Raw genomic sequence first — 15,626 nt, forward strand, 5'->3', positions numbered from 1 at the left:
CATTTTCTACACATAGCACACATATTTTATCATCTGGTAGATGATATGATAGCACACATATTATATCATAACATCTGGTAGATGCTGTAAGCTAGAACTACATATAGCATGCACTCTGTACTGTATTCATGCACTGTCTTTAAATCCCAGGAATTTGTAGCGGGTATTCAACCTTTCATGTTTAACTTATTGTGCATGGGATATTGATTGAGTTTGTTGATTAACTTCCAATATCTTTCTGACCCTTTTTATGAAAGAAATAGCAAGGAAAATAAAAAGAGCTTGTTTTTTTCAGTTTTGAATGTTTTGAATTGATCAAAAGGGTCTAATGTCTGTAAATTTTGAATTAAATTCTTTTTTTGCTTTTTTTGAAGACGTGATTTCAATGCAGTTATTACAACTTATAAAATGGGACTATTGTGTTAAATAATAGATCGTGGTGGTTAAATAATAGGTCGTGGTGGTGTGTTAAATAATAGTTTTTTGGTGGTTGGATTTCAATTAACCACACATCTCAGGAATGGTTGACCTGAGACTGTATGACTACACTTCATTTATACTCATACATATCATCATCATTCATCCTCTGAAGTAATACCTTACAGTGGTTCTAGAGGCTAAACAGAAAAAAGTTAAAAAGTTTCCATAGTGCTGGAAAAGGTGCATTGCAGTGGCAGGGAGCTACATTAAGAAATAGCCACTAACATAATTACAGTCTGTAAATTATAACTTTGAAATTCCTGTTCATGTATGAATCACACTTATTCCTATAAATCTTTCAAATAAAGTTTCTTGAAAATATTTTAAGTTGATCAGCAGTTTATCAAAAAAAGGTGATCCATTTCAGAAATTTATCCTTGCACTTTGCTGCAAATAATATTTAATTATATTATAGTGGTTAAAATGAAAAATGAAGAGTTCAGCATTTTGGAACAATAGTGTGAAAACCTGATATTTGAATTATATATTGCGATTTAAAGGGGCAAGATTTATTTGTTATAAAGAATTAGAATAGATACTAACAGAATTTTTTAAATTATGGAAAATTATGGTTTTATTCACATTTTACTACCTATTTTCACTACTAAATTTGAATTGCATGTGTTGCTGATTACTGAATTTTTTACATAATCCAGAAAAGGCCAAAACTAGAACCACAGACATTATTGCATGTATTGTTGCATCATTTGAAAGTGTACATTCTTAAATCAAAATTCAGTTTGATTATAATAGACTTGTCCAAAAATAGACTGGAAGGTAAATTCAGACTGTATTAAAGGCACGTCAGATTCCTCATTTTGAAACTCGTGTTTCAAAATGCTACTCTGATCTAGTATGCAGAGTATCGAGTATGCATAATTTCATAAGTTATTAACTGAGGACAGTTTTAATAATATAATTTTTTACAACAGTAACTCATTAAATTACTATTGAATGTAGTTTGAAGGTGAAACATAATAAAAAATGTCTGCTGTACATTTTCCTCACTTTTATTTTTTGAGCAATTTTTGTAACTTTGGTCATCAACTTTGACCAAAGTTACTGATGACTAAAGTTATGATTTGTGTTTTTGATATAAACAGGAATAATAATCAAAAAAAAGTTTTACATAAGTCTTTAAGCAAGTTTTATATGAAAATCATCAATAACACAATTATCTTGTTAATAAAAAAATTTAAGTTGCATTCAAAATGGCAATACCCACAGGTAGTGGACAGAAATTTACAACTTTCTTTAAAATAACATTTTTGTACCTGAACATCTAGTCACAATCACATTGTTCACTTTTGCTTTATGAAAATTTTCCCAGACTTCTGTAACATTCTGTAGAATGAGGCAAACAGTAATAAGTAGTAATCTATACCTTAACCATTATAGTATAATACACGACTTCCACTTTTTAGTAAATTTAGAAACTTCATTAAGTTTTTTATTATGTCTATTTTGCTTAATTTGTTTTTTTTCTATCATGTTTCTAAATATGGAAAAGTTAATCTAATAAATGGGCTGACCATCTGACAAATGACCACTGTTAAGCAATTTTGTTAAATAAGACTAAAAAGATAATTTAAGGTAGCAAAACATCTGTTTAGTCTGTTAAGAAAAGGCTGTAGGTCATTTTTTTTTTGGTGTAGACTATACCTTAATTTAAAAGGTACACAAAAAAGTATGACAGTAACATTTTTTTAAAAGAAGTTGGTAAATATTAAAAAGTAAACATTCATGAACTAGAATCAAGGGTTAAGTTTAAATAACGTGAACAATCTTTTAGATTCCTTAAAAGATAAAAAGGAGAAACTTTAAGGGCCACTCAGTTACTAAACCCCATTTTAGTATTCTGTAAAAAAACAGATTTATTGTGTTATGTTTTAGAAAACCATTTTGGAAAGTCATTTTTAAGAATTTTAATCTTAAATTTAAAATTTAAGTTAAATAATTCATTGGGAATACTGATTGAAGATAACAACGTACTCATTGATCATAACATTTGAATCAATTTTATTTTAAGCAAATCACATAAAATTATTTAGTAAAATAGGATTTCTTATGTCCTGGGACTTTGAAGCTAGGCGTGATGACCTATGTGATTGACCAAGGGGAGCATTACAATCAAACAAAATTAATTTATAGCACATATGCAAAAATTATGTAAGAGTTTAAAGTGGTTGTTAAAGAACTACTTATTTATCTCTATATGCAATTCGTACATTTGTTATTTGAAAAAAAAAAAAAAACATCATAAAGCTCCTCTTATAATGAAAGAAATTATTTATCATATGATAGTAAAAAAAACACGGAATTGGGATTTACATTAAATTCATTACGAGTAATCTATTTTATTAAATACATTTTTTTTAGAGTGAGAATCTGCTGGTAAATGATATTCTACTACTGGCTACTTTTACATTTATATCATAAGAATCATCCAATTCATTGATTTTTCAATTGCAGTAATATTTACTAGAAAAAAATTAGAATGAATTATAAACTGATATTAAAATGAAGTGACAAAGTTAGAAAAAATGAAAAGGAGCTAAGTATTGAGGGAAAGAAAATCTCTGTTAAAAAGTTATTACAGGCCGAAAATGTAATGGACTGAGCATATATTAAGAAGGGACTGCTTTCAGAGAAGAATCATTGAAGGTAAGATAGAAATATAAAGAAAACGGGGTAGTATGTTGTCAGAAATGATGAAAGGAAGAAGTTATCTTCATCTAAGCATACAGGACAAACAGGATAGTGATAAATGAAGAGCCAATTTCCTGTCTGATAGTTATACTAAAGAAAAGTATGTCAGATATCTTATTTATGTTATATTTTATAATCAGTGGAGTGTCTGTGCTGATCAAATCCTAATTAAGCTTAGTATTTTTAAAGGAAGAAGTTATCTTCATCTAAACATACAGGAGAAACAGGATAGTGATAAATGAAGAGCCAATTTCCTGTCTGATAGTTATACTAAAGAAAAAAAAAGTATGTCAGATATCTTATTTATGTTATATTTTATAATCAGTGGAGTGTCTGTGCTGATCAAATCCTAATTAAGCTTAGTATTTTTATATGCTATAAAACCATTAGTCATCTTCAAAAAAAGTAAAAATAGGCTAATATTAGGCAAATAGGCTAATTGGGTATTAGCCTATAATTGCTTGAAAATAGATCAATAAAAAATGTTTTCATTTACCAGTAAAATGTTTTAAATTTTTTAAATAAAAATTTAATATATGTAAAATTTTTGGCTTAAAAATATTCTTCTGAAAGTTCCTTACTATTGTTATGGTTTTTTTTTATCCTTCATGGGGTAATAGAAAATATTTGCAAAGCAAAATCTATTTATTTATTTTTTATTTTTTTTTAATTATAATACAGCATTAAAATACTTTAGCATGTAATCTATACTTTTTATGTATAGTTGTATTGTGCATATTTGTAATTTAAAGTAAATTTATATACCATAAACTGTGATATGCTTATGTTAGAAAATGCATGAAATTATCTTTTAAATTTCAAAATATTGCATTATTTTGCATGTTTTGTTAGTAATAAAATAGAAAAAAGTGTTGAGTAAAGATAGTTAATGATAGTTTCAATTTATAAATGAGCAACTATAAAATGTGCCATTTTATACTAATTCTTCTCATGAGGAGTTACTGCTAGTTTTGTGTATTAATAAATGTTGGTATCATAATACTCTTTAAGAATTTTGCTCATTATTAGATAAGTGTTTCCTCTATATGATTTTATGAAACACTTATTCATTTTAATTTTATTCTACTTCTACCCCAAAATTTTGAATAAAATAACTTAAAGCACATAGATTATAACACAAACAAATGTTAATGTTTTAAAAGCACACATTTAAAAATACATGCATGTGTGTATGTATGTTGGACTTGTCACAAGTTGCACTGCTGCTCTTCCAGACAAAAACCTTGATACATGAAGAGCACAGTTAGACCATTCCAAACAATTCAAAATAGAGTGTCTAGAATGAAATATTTTCACTACACTTCAAAAACATTCACATGTTAGAAACAAGAATCACTCAGAAATTATCTTAGAATCACTATCCATACGTCTAATAACTCAACATACTTGAATAATGTGAAATTTACAAGCATGTATTTGACAGACAACATAAGTCTAACACGTTTGATTAAAAACTTAGGGGTCTGGAAAGATTTATGGATGAAAACATTCCATTATTTTGAAAGCAAAACATATGTTGTTGGATTCACATAACAGTATCCATAGAACTAAGGCTAATTCAACATAGTTTATTCATAAGTGTAAGTTAATAATCAGAATATTTTAATTTGTTGAAATAGTGTGACAAAACTGCATTTTGTGCTCAGAAGATAGTATTTGTTCAGTGACATAGTACTGGCTTCCTAGTTTGCTAAAGGTGAAGCATGAAATTTTTTATGCTGTATCCTCAATATATTCCTTTTTGTTAAATTGTGCGTTTAATCTTTCCCTGCTGAGTTAGGAGAGCATATAAATGCATTATTTCACAATAAAAAAAGGTACATTATCTATATTTTGGTTGGTTTGATTTGCTAATATGAAACCATATATTCAGCTCAATAAAGAAGGTAAAACAGGAAACCACTTATAGCTTTAATTGTTGGTCAGTTCACCCATCTGAAAAAAATAGTGACTCTTGGAGTAGTCTGAATTAACTTGGATAATAAATTTAATTTTGCATTCAGCCAAAGAATTGTATTTTAATTGTTTTTTATTGAATTATGTTTTTATAGTAATTGTTTATAGCATATTCCATTGATGTTAAAAAAAGTCGTAGGAAGATGAACTATACTGAAATTAATAACAAAATTGTATTGTGTTTGATTATAAGACTTCTTAGGAATAATTACCAAAACAGGGTGTCTATTGTGCTTCAGGAAATTTGTCATACTTTTCAGATATATCCCCTCATTAAAAGAATGAAAAAAATGCATACAAACATAAGTCTGCAAATGCTTTGTTTGTGAAATACAGCTAACAAAAAATTTCAGCCATATTCCAGCTCTAATGGTCAAACACTGAAACTAGATTTATATTAAAACTAAATGGACATAAATTATTTAAAAAAGTGTTCCAGAACAGTATCTCTAGTATTTTCTGAAAAAATTATTGTTAAACCCAAAAAAATTGGAGAAAAAAGCATGATTATTTAAAGTTTCTGTTAAATTGCCAATAACCACATAAAACCCCAAGACAAGATTAGTAGAGAATTTAATTTTGAGAAAATTTATGTTAATGAAGCTAATAAAATCCAAAAGCTAATAAACTTGTTTAAATCCATTTTAATTGAAAACAAACACAACAAAGATTCTGAAAGTATTGGACTACAAATTGAAACCAAATTCAGCAAAAAATTCTGAAAATCTTGCAACTAAAAATTATCTGCACTTCTGTGAATGTACTTATGTATGCTTTGACTTCAATTTCACTTTATCTCAGATGAGATTGATGTTTAAAATGCTGAAGCATTTAAAAAGGACTACTTTATATGGAGGCATTAATTCTATTTGTTAAAAGTCAGAATAATGAATTTTTTTCTTTTTTTACAAATTCTATTGTAATAAATTTAACACAGAGTTTCATTTTATAGTCAATTTTTATGTTTCTAGGCTGTAGCACAAAAGAAGAAGATAGTAATGCAATAGTTAATTATTGGTGCATAAATATTTGATAGATATGCTTAAGTGTTATTGATAAATATTTTAAAAAGAGAAATGAAGGTAACAAATTAAGTTATTACTTATATCTCATAAGTGTTTTCATAAAAACTTGAAATTTGGTATAACTTCCATTTATGACATCAAATATACAAATCTCAAACATATGTTAATTTTTTTTAAGTAGCAAATTTATTCGATTTTTATTGACAACATTACATAAATTATTACAGAATTAAATTCCTCACAAATGGTACCTTGAAGTTTTATGCAGTTATTGATAATTTAACAAAATAAATCTATACCAAACTTAAAAAATTCAAACTTTTAGATTCCAATTTTTTGGGTTTTACAATAATTTTTTTAGAAAATATTAAAGATACAGTCTGGAACCCAGCTTTTTTTAGCAAAAGAAAATCTCCCCCTCGGTAACACACAAAGACCAGATCCGCCAAAAAGCATAACAATCTGCGGTACGAATTCCAGGATTGAAAGCCAGAAGGATATGGTGAGCGGAGTCTCATGGGGATCAACAGAGCTACCTCCATCCATGACCGGTCGCAGGCGAATGCACCTTCCTCACCAAAGGCTGTCCCTCCATCCCATTCTTGGCTTCTCCCCATGATAATGCTCATTGCCCTGACGCAAGCAGCACAATCGTAGGACTGAAAGGGGCAGCAGGAACTTAGTGGAGTCCCATGAGCAACAATGGAGAACACACACCCATATTGATATGTGGACAGGTGTCTCCTACCCCCACAGCTGACCCCCTATCATACCCCTCCATCACCTTCCTTGTGATGGTGCCCCTTCACCATCGTAGAGACAGCGTTTCAGTTTTCAGTGGAATCGAAAATGACACTAACAATACTATTGGCATCAAGAGGGGCCATCACCACACACCACACCCACACCCTTGAATCTGTCCACCTTTTTTTGTTTTTTTCATGTTTAGCCTCCAGGAGTCACCGTCAGGTATTCTAGACTCCTAGATCTTATCTTCAGAGGACGAATGAAGATATGTAAGAGTGTAAGTGAAGTGTAGTCTTATACAGTTTCAAATCGACCATTTCTGAGGTGTGTGGTTAATTGAAACCCAACCACCAAAGAACACCGGTATCCACAATCTAGTATTCAAATCCGTTTAAAATGTAACTACCTTTACTAGGATTTGAACACTGGAACTCTCGACTTTGAATTCAGCTGATTTGCGGAGACGCATTCACCACTAGACCAACCCAGTGGGTGAATCTGTCCACCTATCTCACACGAAGATAATGTCATCAAGGGTAGTGCAGTATAGGCACCAATTGTCTTCGCCGAAACAAGTGCAACCTGTAACACCCATGCCCTAAGAAGAACATAATCCATAATCCCTACTGACCCACGACACAACACAATTAATTAACCAGCACAACCAGGACCAAATCATCAGCAAAGGCAACAGGAACAACTCCTTCACAGAACACAATTCTGAGGACCCCATCATAGACTATATTATACAACAGGGGATCAGAACGGAATCCGAACTGGTTTGGGCTTAACTCACTGCATCTTTCAATGGTATCAGCAAACCTAACAACGAACATCTTTTCAAACAATTTCATAAAGTTGTTGATCAAGCATAGTGGCCTTCAGTAGGCTGAAGTGTCATCAATAACACGTCCCTCCTTCCTGATCAACATCAGCCTAGACTCCTTCCAGTGCTCTGGTACACTCATTGACCAGGATATGGTTGAATGCTTCCAACACCTTATATAGTGTCGCGTCAATCACAATCCTGACTATTTCAATCGAAAGACCATTATCTGGACTTCTCCAGCTGGCAGCAATCAGCTCCTCCTAAACCATTAAAGTTGCTTAATAATTTGGGTCTGTTGAGATTTAATATAAATCTACTTTCAGTATTTGATCTCTAGAACAGAAATCTGGCTGAAATTTTTTGTTAGGTGTAACTTGAAAACATAACATTCCCCAATTTATGTTTATAGTCACTTTTTTTCATAATTTTGATAAGAGGAATACACCTATATAGTATATAGCAAAACTGTCTGTGTTTAAGTATTTGAAACACACATACACACACACACACACACACACACACACACACACACACACACACACACACACACACACACATACACACACACACTCTCACATACACACACACACACACATACACACATTCACACACACACACACACACACACACACACACACACACACACACACACACACACACACACACACACACACACACACACACACACATACACACACACATACACACACATTCACACACACATACACACACACACACACACACACATACACACACATTCACACACACACACATACACACACACATACACACACATTCACACACACATACACACACACCCACACACACACACACACACACACACATACACACACATTCACACACACACACACACACACATACACACACATTCACACACACACACATTCACGCACACACATTTTGAAATCCTGATGGTTAAATACAGATAATGGAACAGAGTAATGGTAAAACAGATAATCTGACCATATTTTACAGGATTAATGATCTTTTACAATTTTCTATAAATTAGTTAAGTTTAATTTGGTTTTCCCCATAAGGGTTTTTGTTATATTAACCATTAAAAGTTTATTAGGTTTCCATACTATGAAAGGTTTCAGTGAATTGATAGTAGCACCAATAACTGATAATATCTTTTGAAAGAATTTTTAGTAATTGTTGTTGAGATTATTGCTGAGTTTTCTCCTTTTCTCCTTTTAATCCATCATTAACTGCTGTTGAACTATGTTATTGAAAATGTTTAACTTTTACTAAATTATAGAACATTACACTGGTCAATATAAAATTTGGAACTGAAAAGGAAGTAGGTGTTCTATATATTATTTTATATGCTGAATATGAATATGTATTCTGAAACAACCCATCACGTAATACTATGTTACAACCCCTTAAATTTATTTGCTCCATCATTTGTAGAACAAACAATACAAATAAGTTAGTACATCTGTATGTTTGCTTATTCACATGTAATTTATAATGTGATGCATGTTGTATTTGATACATAAGTCAAATGATGTCATTTCATGTCAAGTCAGACATGTATAGACATATCAGTGAGTCAAGTAATGAGTAATTCAATATGATGGAATTTTCTTCAGTACGAGATCAGCTCTTTGTATGACTTTCTGTGTTCTTTAGTTGTGGTAGTGGTTTTATTAACACATATTATAAAGATTGTTTCATAAGTGATGCCACAAATTTAGTGAAAGTTTTTTATGACAACTTTTGGTATTATTTTATTGAACATCAAGATTTGTTAAGTTGTATGTGTGTGTGTGTGTGTGTGTGTGTGTGTGTGTGTGTGTGTGTGTGTGTGTGTGTGCGCGCACGCGTGAGCGTGTATCAATGCTGTGTTTTATTTCACTCCATGGTGAAACAATTTTAAGAAGTATTTTAAGTAATTATATATTTATAAATTAAAATTTAATTTTTATAATTATTTCTGTAATATTTCAGTTTACTTTCATTCATTAAAACATTTTGAATGGATTTGGCAAGAGCCTACTAACCATTATTTTGATTGATATTTTGCTTAACAAATGTTAATGATTTCAATTCAAGCAATAAAAATAGTATTGTATACCAAAATGTTTGTTTAGCTATCAGACCAGTACTTCATGGTGTTGATTTACTGATTCCAGTTGCTCCAACTTCTTGGAAAGAAACTTCTGATTCCCCAGAAGGCTCAACCAATGAATCTTAAATTTCAATAGATATTAATTATATTCCAGATGAATTAAATACTGAACCTCATGTCATCACACAAACAGAACTGAGCGACCTAATTTGTGCCATGTATTCATTGAAACATGTAGAACTTCTATGTTCACACCTTAAAGAATGTAATTTATTAAACAAGGATACTAAAATTTCAGTACATAGAAACCAAAATGAAAATTTACTAAAATACTTTAGAAGAGATGATTTGATTTGTTCCTGCCATGATGTTAGGGGGCTAATGTCTGAACTGGACATTGATTATGTAATTCATGATTGGCATTTATACACTCATCAAAAAGAAGCCTAAAGGCAGAGTTATTGCATAAATCGAATAAGTTTTCTTCTATACTGATGTGATGCTCTAGGAGTGAAAGAAACATATGAAAGTATGTCAAAAATTTTAAAAGCTATTAAGTATGATGAATATTCATGGTGACCTGAAAGCTGCAGGGCTTCTTCTTGGTTTCCAGAGTGGCTTTACAAAATATATGTGTTTATTGTGTTTGTGGAATAGTCAAGCTACAGATAAACACTATGCACTTAAAGACTGGCCAAATTGGGCCACAATCAGGAAAATTAATTTGTGAAAATATATTTAACAGCAAACTGAATCCTAAAGCAGCATGGAAGTCATTCAAAGATGTTGTTACTTGTTTTCTTGGAAACAAAAAGCTGAAAGCCATGATTAGCTTATAAATGAATTCTTAGTGAACTACAAAAATTTAGGCTGCAGAATTTTGTTATTGAAAATTCATTTTTTACATTCTCGTTTGGACTTTTTCCCTTTCTTGGCCGACATCAACGACAAACAAGGAGAAAGGCTCCACCAAGATATATTGCAGATGCAACAATGTTATCAGGGTAGATGGGATGAATCTATGATGAGTGACTACTACTGGATCATAAAAAGAGAAGACTTCACTGAACACAAAAGGAAAATAAGATAAATAAATTAAGATACACGTAAATGTCTGCAAAATAAAGGTAGGAATTTTAATTGTAATTATTATTACTATTTTTTTATTCTATTATTTAAGAAGTTTCTCAGTATTTTAAAGGATCATAACTAAAAATCTGATGGTGATGAAGAAAAACTGATTTCATTTTAAGATTCAGCATAAAAAATACATTCTAATTCACCTACTTTTATTTCAGTTCCAGATTATTTTTTTTTGTTGACCTGTGTTATTTAAGGTAAAAAATAAATTATATAAGATAAAATCCTGTAAAATATGAGTAGATTATTTGATTCACCATTACTCTGTTCCATTATTTGTATTCAGCTATCAGGATTTCAAAATATGTAAACCGACTGTTCAGACAGTTTCTGCTGTATACTTTATTGATGTATTCCTCTTATCAATATAATGAAAAAAGTGTTTATAAACATAAATCTGGAATTGCTTTGTTTTCAAGTTACATCTTACAAAAGATTTCAGCCAGATTCCTGTTCTAAAGGTAAAATGCTGAAATTAGATTAAATTAAATCTCAACAGACACAAATTAGTAAGCAACATCAATGGTCTTATTAAAGTTGAATAGTATATGATTTATGAACCATGTCAATGATTTTGGTTATGTTTAAGTGAGAAGATTAAGCTGAAGTGATTTAAGTGAAGTGATTAAGCTGAAGTAAGTTTTAAAAAAGTCATTTAAGTTTCACAATAAAATTCTTTATCAAAATATATTTATTTATAAATATTTAATTTCTGTGTGTTATTTTATTTGTTTGTTTCAGACTCTTAAAGAATTCCCAGAAGAACTTAGAGGGGATGTTTCAATGCATTTACATAGAGAAATCCTTCAGCTTCCAATATTTGAAGCTGCATCGCAGGGTTGTTTAAAATTACTCTCTCTTCATATCCGAACAAACTTTTGTGCTCCTGGAGAATATTTAATTCATAAAGGAGATGCTTTAAGTTCCATCTATTATTTATGCAATGGATCAATGGAAGTAGTTCAAAATGGAATGGTGGTTGCTATACTTGGTAAGTTATATAGCATTGAATTTTGTGAAATTTAAAAATGGTTTTGACAGTAAAAAAAAGCTGATGTTCTACCTTATATTTTTTTGCAACTCGTTTTGCCATGTAAAACTGCAACTAAATCATTCGATAAATAATATTACTTACCACATCAATCACACAAATCATTTTGTCAGGGTTCTTTTACTGAAAGAGTATTTTTATTAATACTAAAAATATGCTAGCCCTGAGGTAGATAATCCCCACGTCCGGAACACAACATCTACGTTCCACGTCCAGGGCGGCAACAGCTGTACTCACGTTCATTACATATAGCTGGCTATATGTAATGCATTATATGTAATGCATTACCCCGTTAGCTGGCTAACGGGGTTCCGAGTATTGTTTCTCGGATATACTTTTCTCGGCCGATTTTCATCTGCAGGCCGAATTAGAGGACTGGATTTCGCGGCCACCTGCAGATACGAAATTTTTACTGATTATGGAAATGGATTGATACTGCTTTTAGAGCTGGCGATGTGGCGGCCACGGTCGAAGTTATTTGCAGGTGTAACGGGACCTTTCGTTGTCCACATGACCCCGCGATGGCAAGCATGTAGTTAAGGTGCCCATGTTGTTCGGGGCATGGGAGCCCTGAAAGCCTCGGTGTGTAAGGGCCTGGAGTCAGTGCAGAGACTGCGCATCCGCTCTCTGCCAGGACATATGCCGGTTCCACCGGAGTACCGGAACGAACCTCCAGGGTTGGTAGCCCTGGAGTGGGGGTGTACCCCGGCGGCTAGCCTTACTACAGAAGGGATTAATTGTTCATGCAAACTGAACAACTAAACGTGGCAGAGGGTTCACGTAAACACCCTCGTCTAGAACCAGCCGTTTCGCCTGAGGCAAAACGGAGAAAAAGTGCAGAGTCAAGAAAGATTGAGATTGACGCTAGGAAAAGCTTACAAAAAGCTTTTTTTTAAAAGTAGTAATGTACCGAAACCCAAATATTTAGTCATTACAAAGGAAGATGGAAATTTCTCGAGGGTGAGTACTTTTCTCATCGCTCGGGTGATAACCAAATGCGCTGGTGGCCCTGTAAAAGAAATAAGGAAGACCTTCATGGGACTTCATGTTGAGACTGTAAATGATGTCCAGTCTCAAAAGATTTTAGGGCTTAAAAAGATTGGAGAACTGGCTGTACATGTCGATCCCCACGGTACGCTCAACACCTCAAGGGGTGTGGTCGTCTGTCGGGATCTTCTAAATTGCACGGAGCAAGAAATTGTTGAGGAGTTGTCATCGCAGGGAGTAATAGAGTGTCGGCGATTGAACATGAGGAGGAATGGCGAAGTCCTACCTTCAGCCTCTCATGTTCTCACATTTAACCGGCCTACCTTGCCGGAGAAGATTAGAGCGGGGATACATCGATTGGATGTGCGGGCATTTATCCCGCAACCAATGCGATGCTTCAAGTGCCAAAGTTTTGGCCACACCGCTATCAAATGTGAGAGAACGCAAATATGCGTGTGCGGCGAAGAGGTGCATGAGGGAGAGCCGTGTAAAGAGCCCCCTACATGCATCAATTGCAAGGGACAGCATTCATGTAGATCCAGGAATTGTCCTGTCTACAAAGAAGAAGTAGCTGTGCAGGAAGTTAAAACCCTGCAGAAAGTCAGCTACATCGAAGCCAAAAAGATTGTTAACGCCCGCAAACCTAGAGCAACAACATCTTATGCTCAGGCTGCGGCTACTGTTCCTGCTCCTGCTCCATTTGCTGTAGATGAGACTCAAATTATAAATAAACTTGCGCCTACTTTGGCTAACACGATTGAGAGGATCATCGAAAACAAGATGAAACCTTTCACCAATAAAGAATTTGTTTAGCCAAAGATAGTGGTACAGCCTGCTGAAGATAAATCGGTAAAAGTGAAAGTTGCTCCTGCAGAAAAGAAAACGGACGCCAAGCCAGAATGTTAAGTCCGTCTCAGCGAGATTCTTCATGACAAGATAGAGTGTGTTATAGAGGCTGCAAAGCCTCCCGCAACTGAGGTGGCCTCTAAACCACAGAGGCCACAAAATATCACACAGGGGGGACGAGTGTCCCCCCTTCCACAGGCGGTGACCGGTACGACCCCCGTGTCTGGGGACAGCCAGCTTGCCGCCTCTAAATCGGCGCCTGAAACCGGCGCCGATCCATGCCCGTCGTCGTTGGCGGCTTCGGTGGTCTCCGATTCGGAGACCGGAAGCTTTACGGGCGACGACTTTCTCCACGAACACGATGCTGTTCGAAAGATGGAGAATAAAAGAAAAAAGGGTGGCCGAAAGGCAAACCCAGATCATAATTTAATTAAAAATTAGCGAGTCGATTGTACAATGGAACATCAATGGATGTTTTTCAAACATCCATGAGCTCCAACGCTTGGTATATGATGTAGACCCGATTTGTATATGTCTGCAAGAAACGAATTTCCGCCGAAATGAAAATTTTAAATTAAAAGGATTCGATATATTTCGGCGAGATCAACCGCCAAATGTAAAAGCTAGAGGTGGAGTAGTTCTATTAACATAGACTAGAACCACCGAAGCGGTTTTTCTAAACACAACCCTACAAGCGGTCGCCGTTAGAATGAACCGTCCGCTTCAGATCACTGTCTGCAGCATATACTTGCCGAATTTTGATTGGAATAAGGATGACATAGCAAGATTCATTTTTGAGCTTCCCCCACCTGTTTTACTGGTGACTTCAATGCTCAAAATTCTCTTTGGGGATCGGATCGAATAGATCCCCGCGGAAGAGAACTGGAAGGGTTCCTGATGAATTCAGAACTTATTATTTTAAACGATGGATCAGGAACCTTTTTCAATGCCAGAGATGGATCGACGTCCTGTATAGATCTTGCACTTATAAGCGGATCGATAGCACCGAGGTACAGCTTCCATGTCTTAGACGATCTGCATGGAAGCGATCATTTCCCGGTGCAAATTGTAACTGATGTTACAAGAACAATATATCCCATCCCTAAAAGATGGTTATTTGAAAAGGCAGACTGGACGAGCTTCACAGCTATAACGATACTCCCTGAAACAACTGGAGTTATCGGAGACGATGTCGACGCCATAACAAATGCAATAATTGAATCGGCATCGAGATATATTCCCAAAACATCTGGGAAACTTACGAAGAAACCCGTTCCATGGTGGAACGATGAAATAAGTGAAGCTATTAAAAGAAAGAAAAGAGCGTATAACGCCTTCAAGAAGCGTCCTAGCATAGAAAATCTTGTTGCCTTTAAAAAATACAGAGCGTATGCAAAACGTCTTATGATTGACTCGAAAAAAACGATCCTGGCAGCAATACGTGTCATCGACAGAACCACTACTGCATCAGATGTTTGGAGGAAAGTGAAGGCGATTTGTGGGCGTCAAAATTTTGCTCCCATAACTAGCCTTCAAGATGAAGATGGAATTAAGGATACTCCAAACGAAATAGCAGAGCTATTGTCCAATCACTTCGAGAAGGCCAGCAAAACGGCCAACTACGAGGAAGGTTTTCGAACCAAAAAAGAAGAACTCGAAGGTCTACTAAATTTTAGAACTGAGTATAATTACTCATATAATGTACCATTTAAAATGGAAGAATTCGTGAAAGCGTTGGAA

General features: G+C 33.8%; 1 protein-coding gene across 1 annotated transcript in view; it reads left to right on the forward strand.

Annotated features, from left to right (window-relative positions):
- The window catches only part of LOC142322719 (voltage-gated delayed rectifier potassium channel KCNH8-like), a 442,085-nt gene that overhangs the window by 413,054 nt on the left and 13,405 nt on the right, over positions 1-15,626 (forward strand). The window contains exon 10 of the mRNA XM_075361795.1: positions 11,744-11,993. Within this exon, the coding sequence (XP_075217910.1) occupies positions 11,744-11,993 (250 nt within the window). The remainder of the gene's footprint in view (positions 1-11,743; positions 11,994-15,626) is intronic.

The sequence above is a fragment of the Lycorma delicatula genome, chromosome 4 (assembly GCF_047948215.1).
Source record: "Lycorma delicatula isolate Av1 chromosome 4, ASM4794821v1, whole genome shotgun sequence".
NCBI classification, from domain to species: domain Eukaryota; kingdom Metazoa; phylum Arthropoda; class Insecta; order Hemiptera; family Fulgoridae; genus Lycorma; species Lycorma delicatula.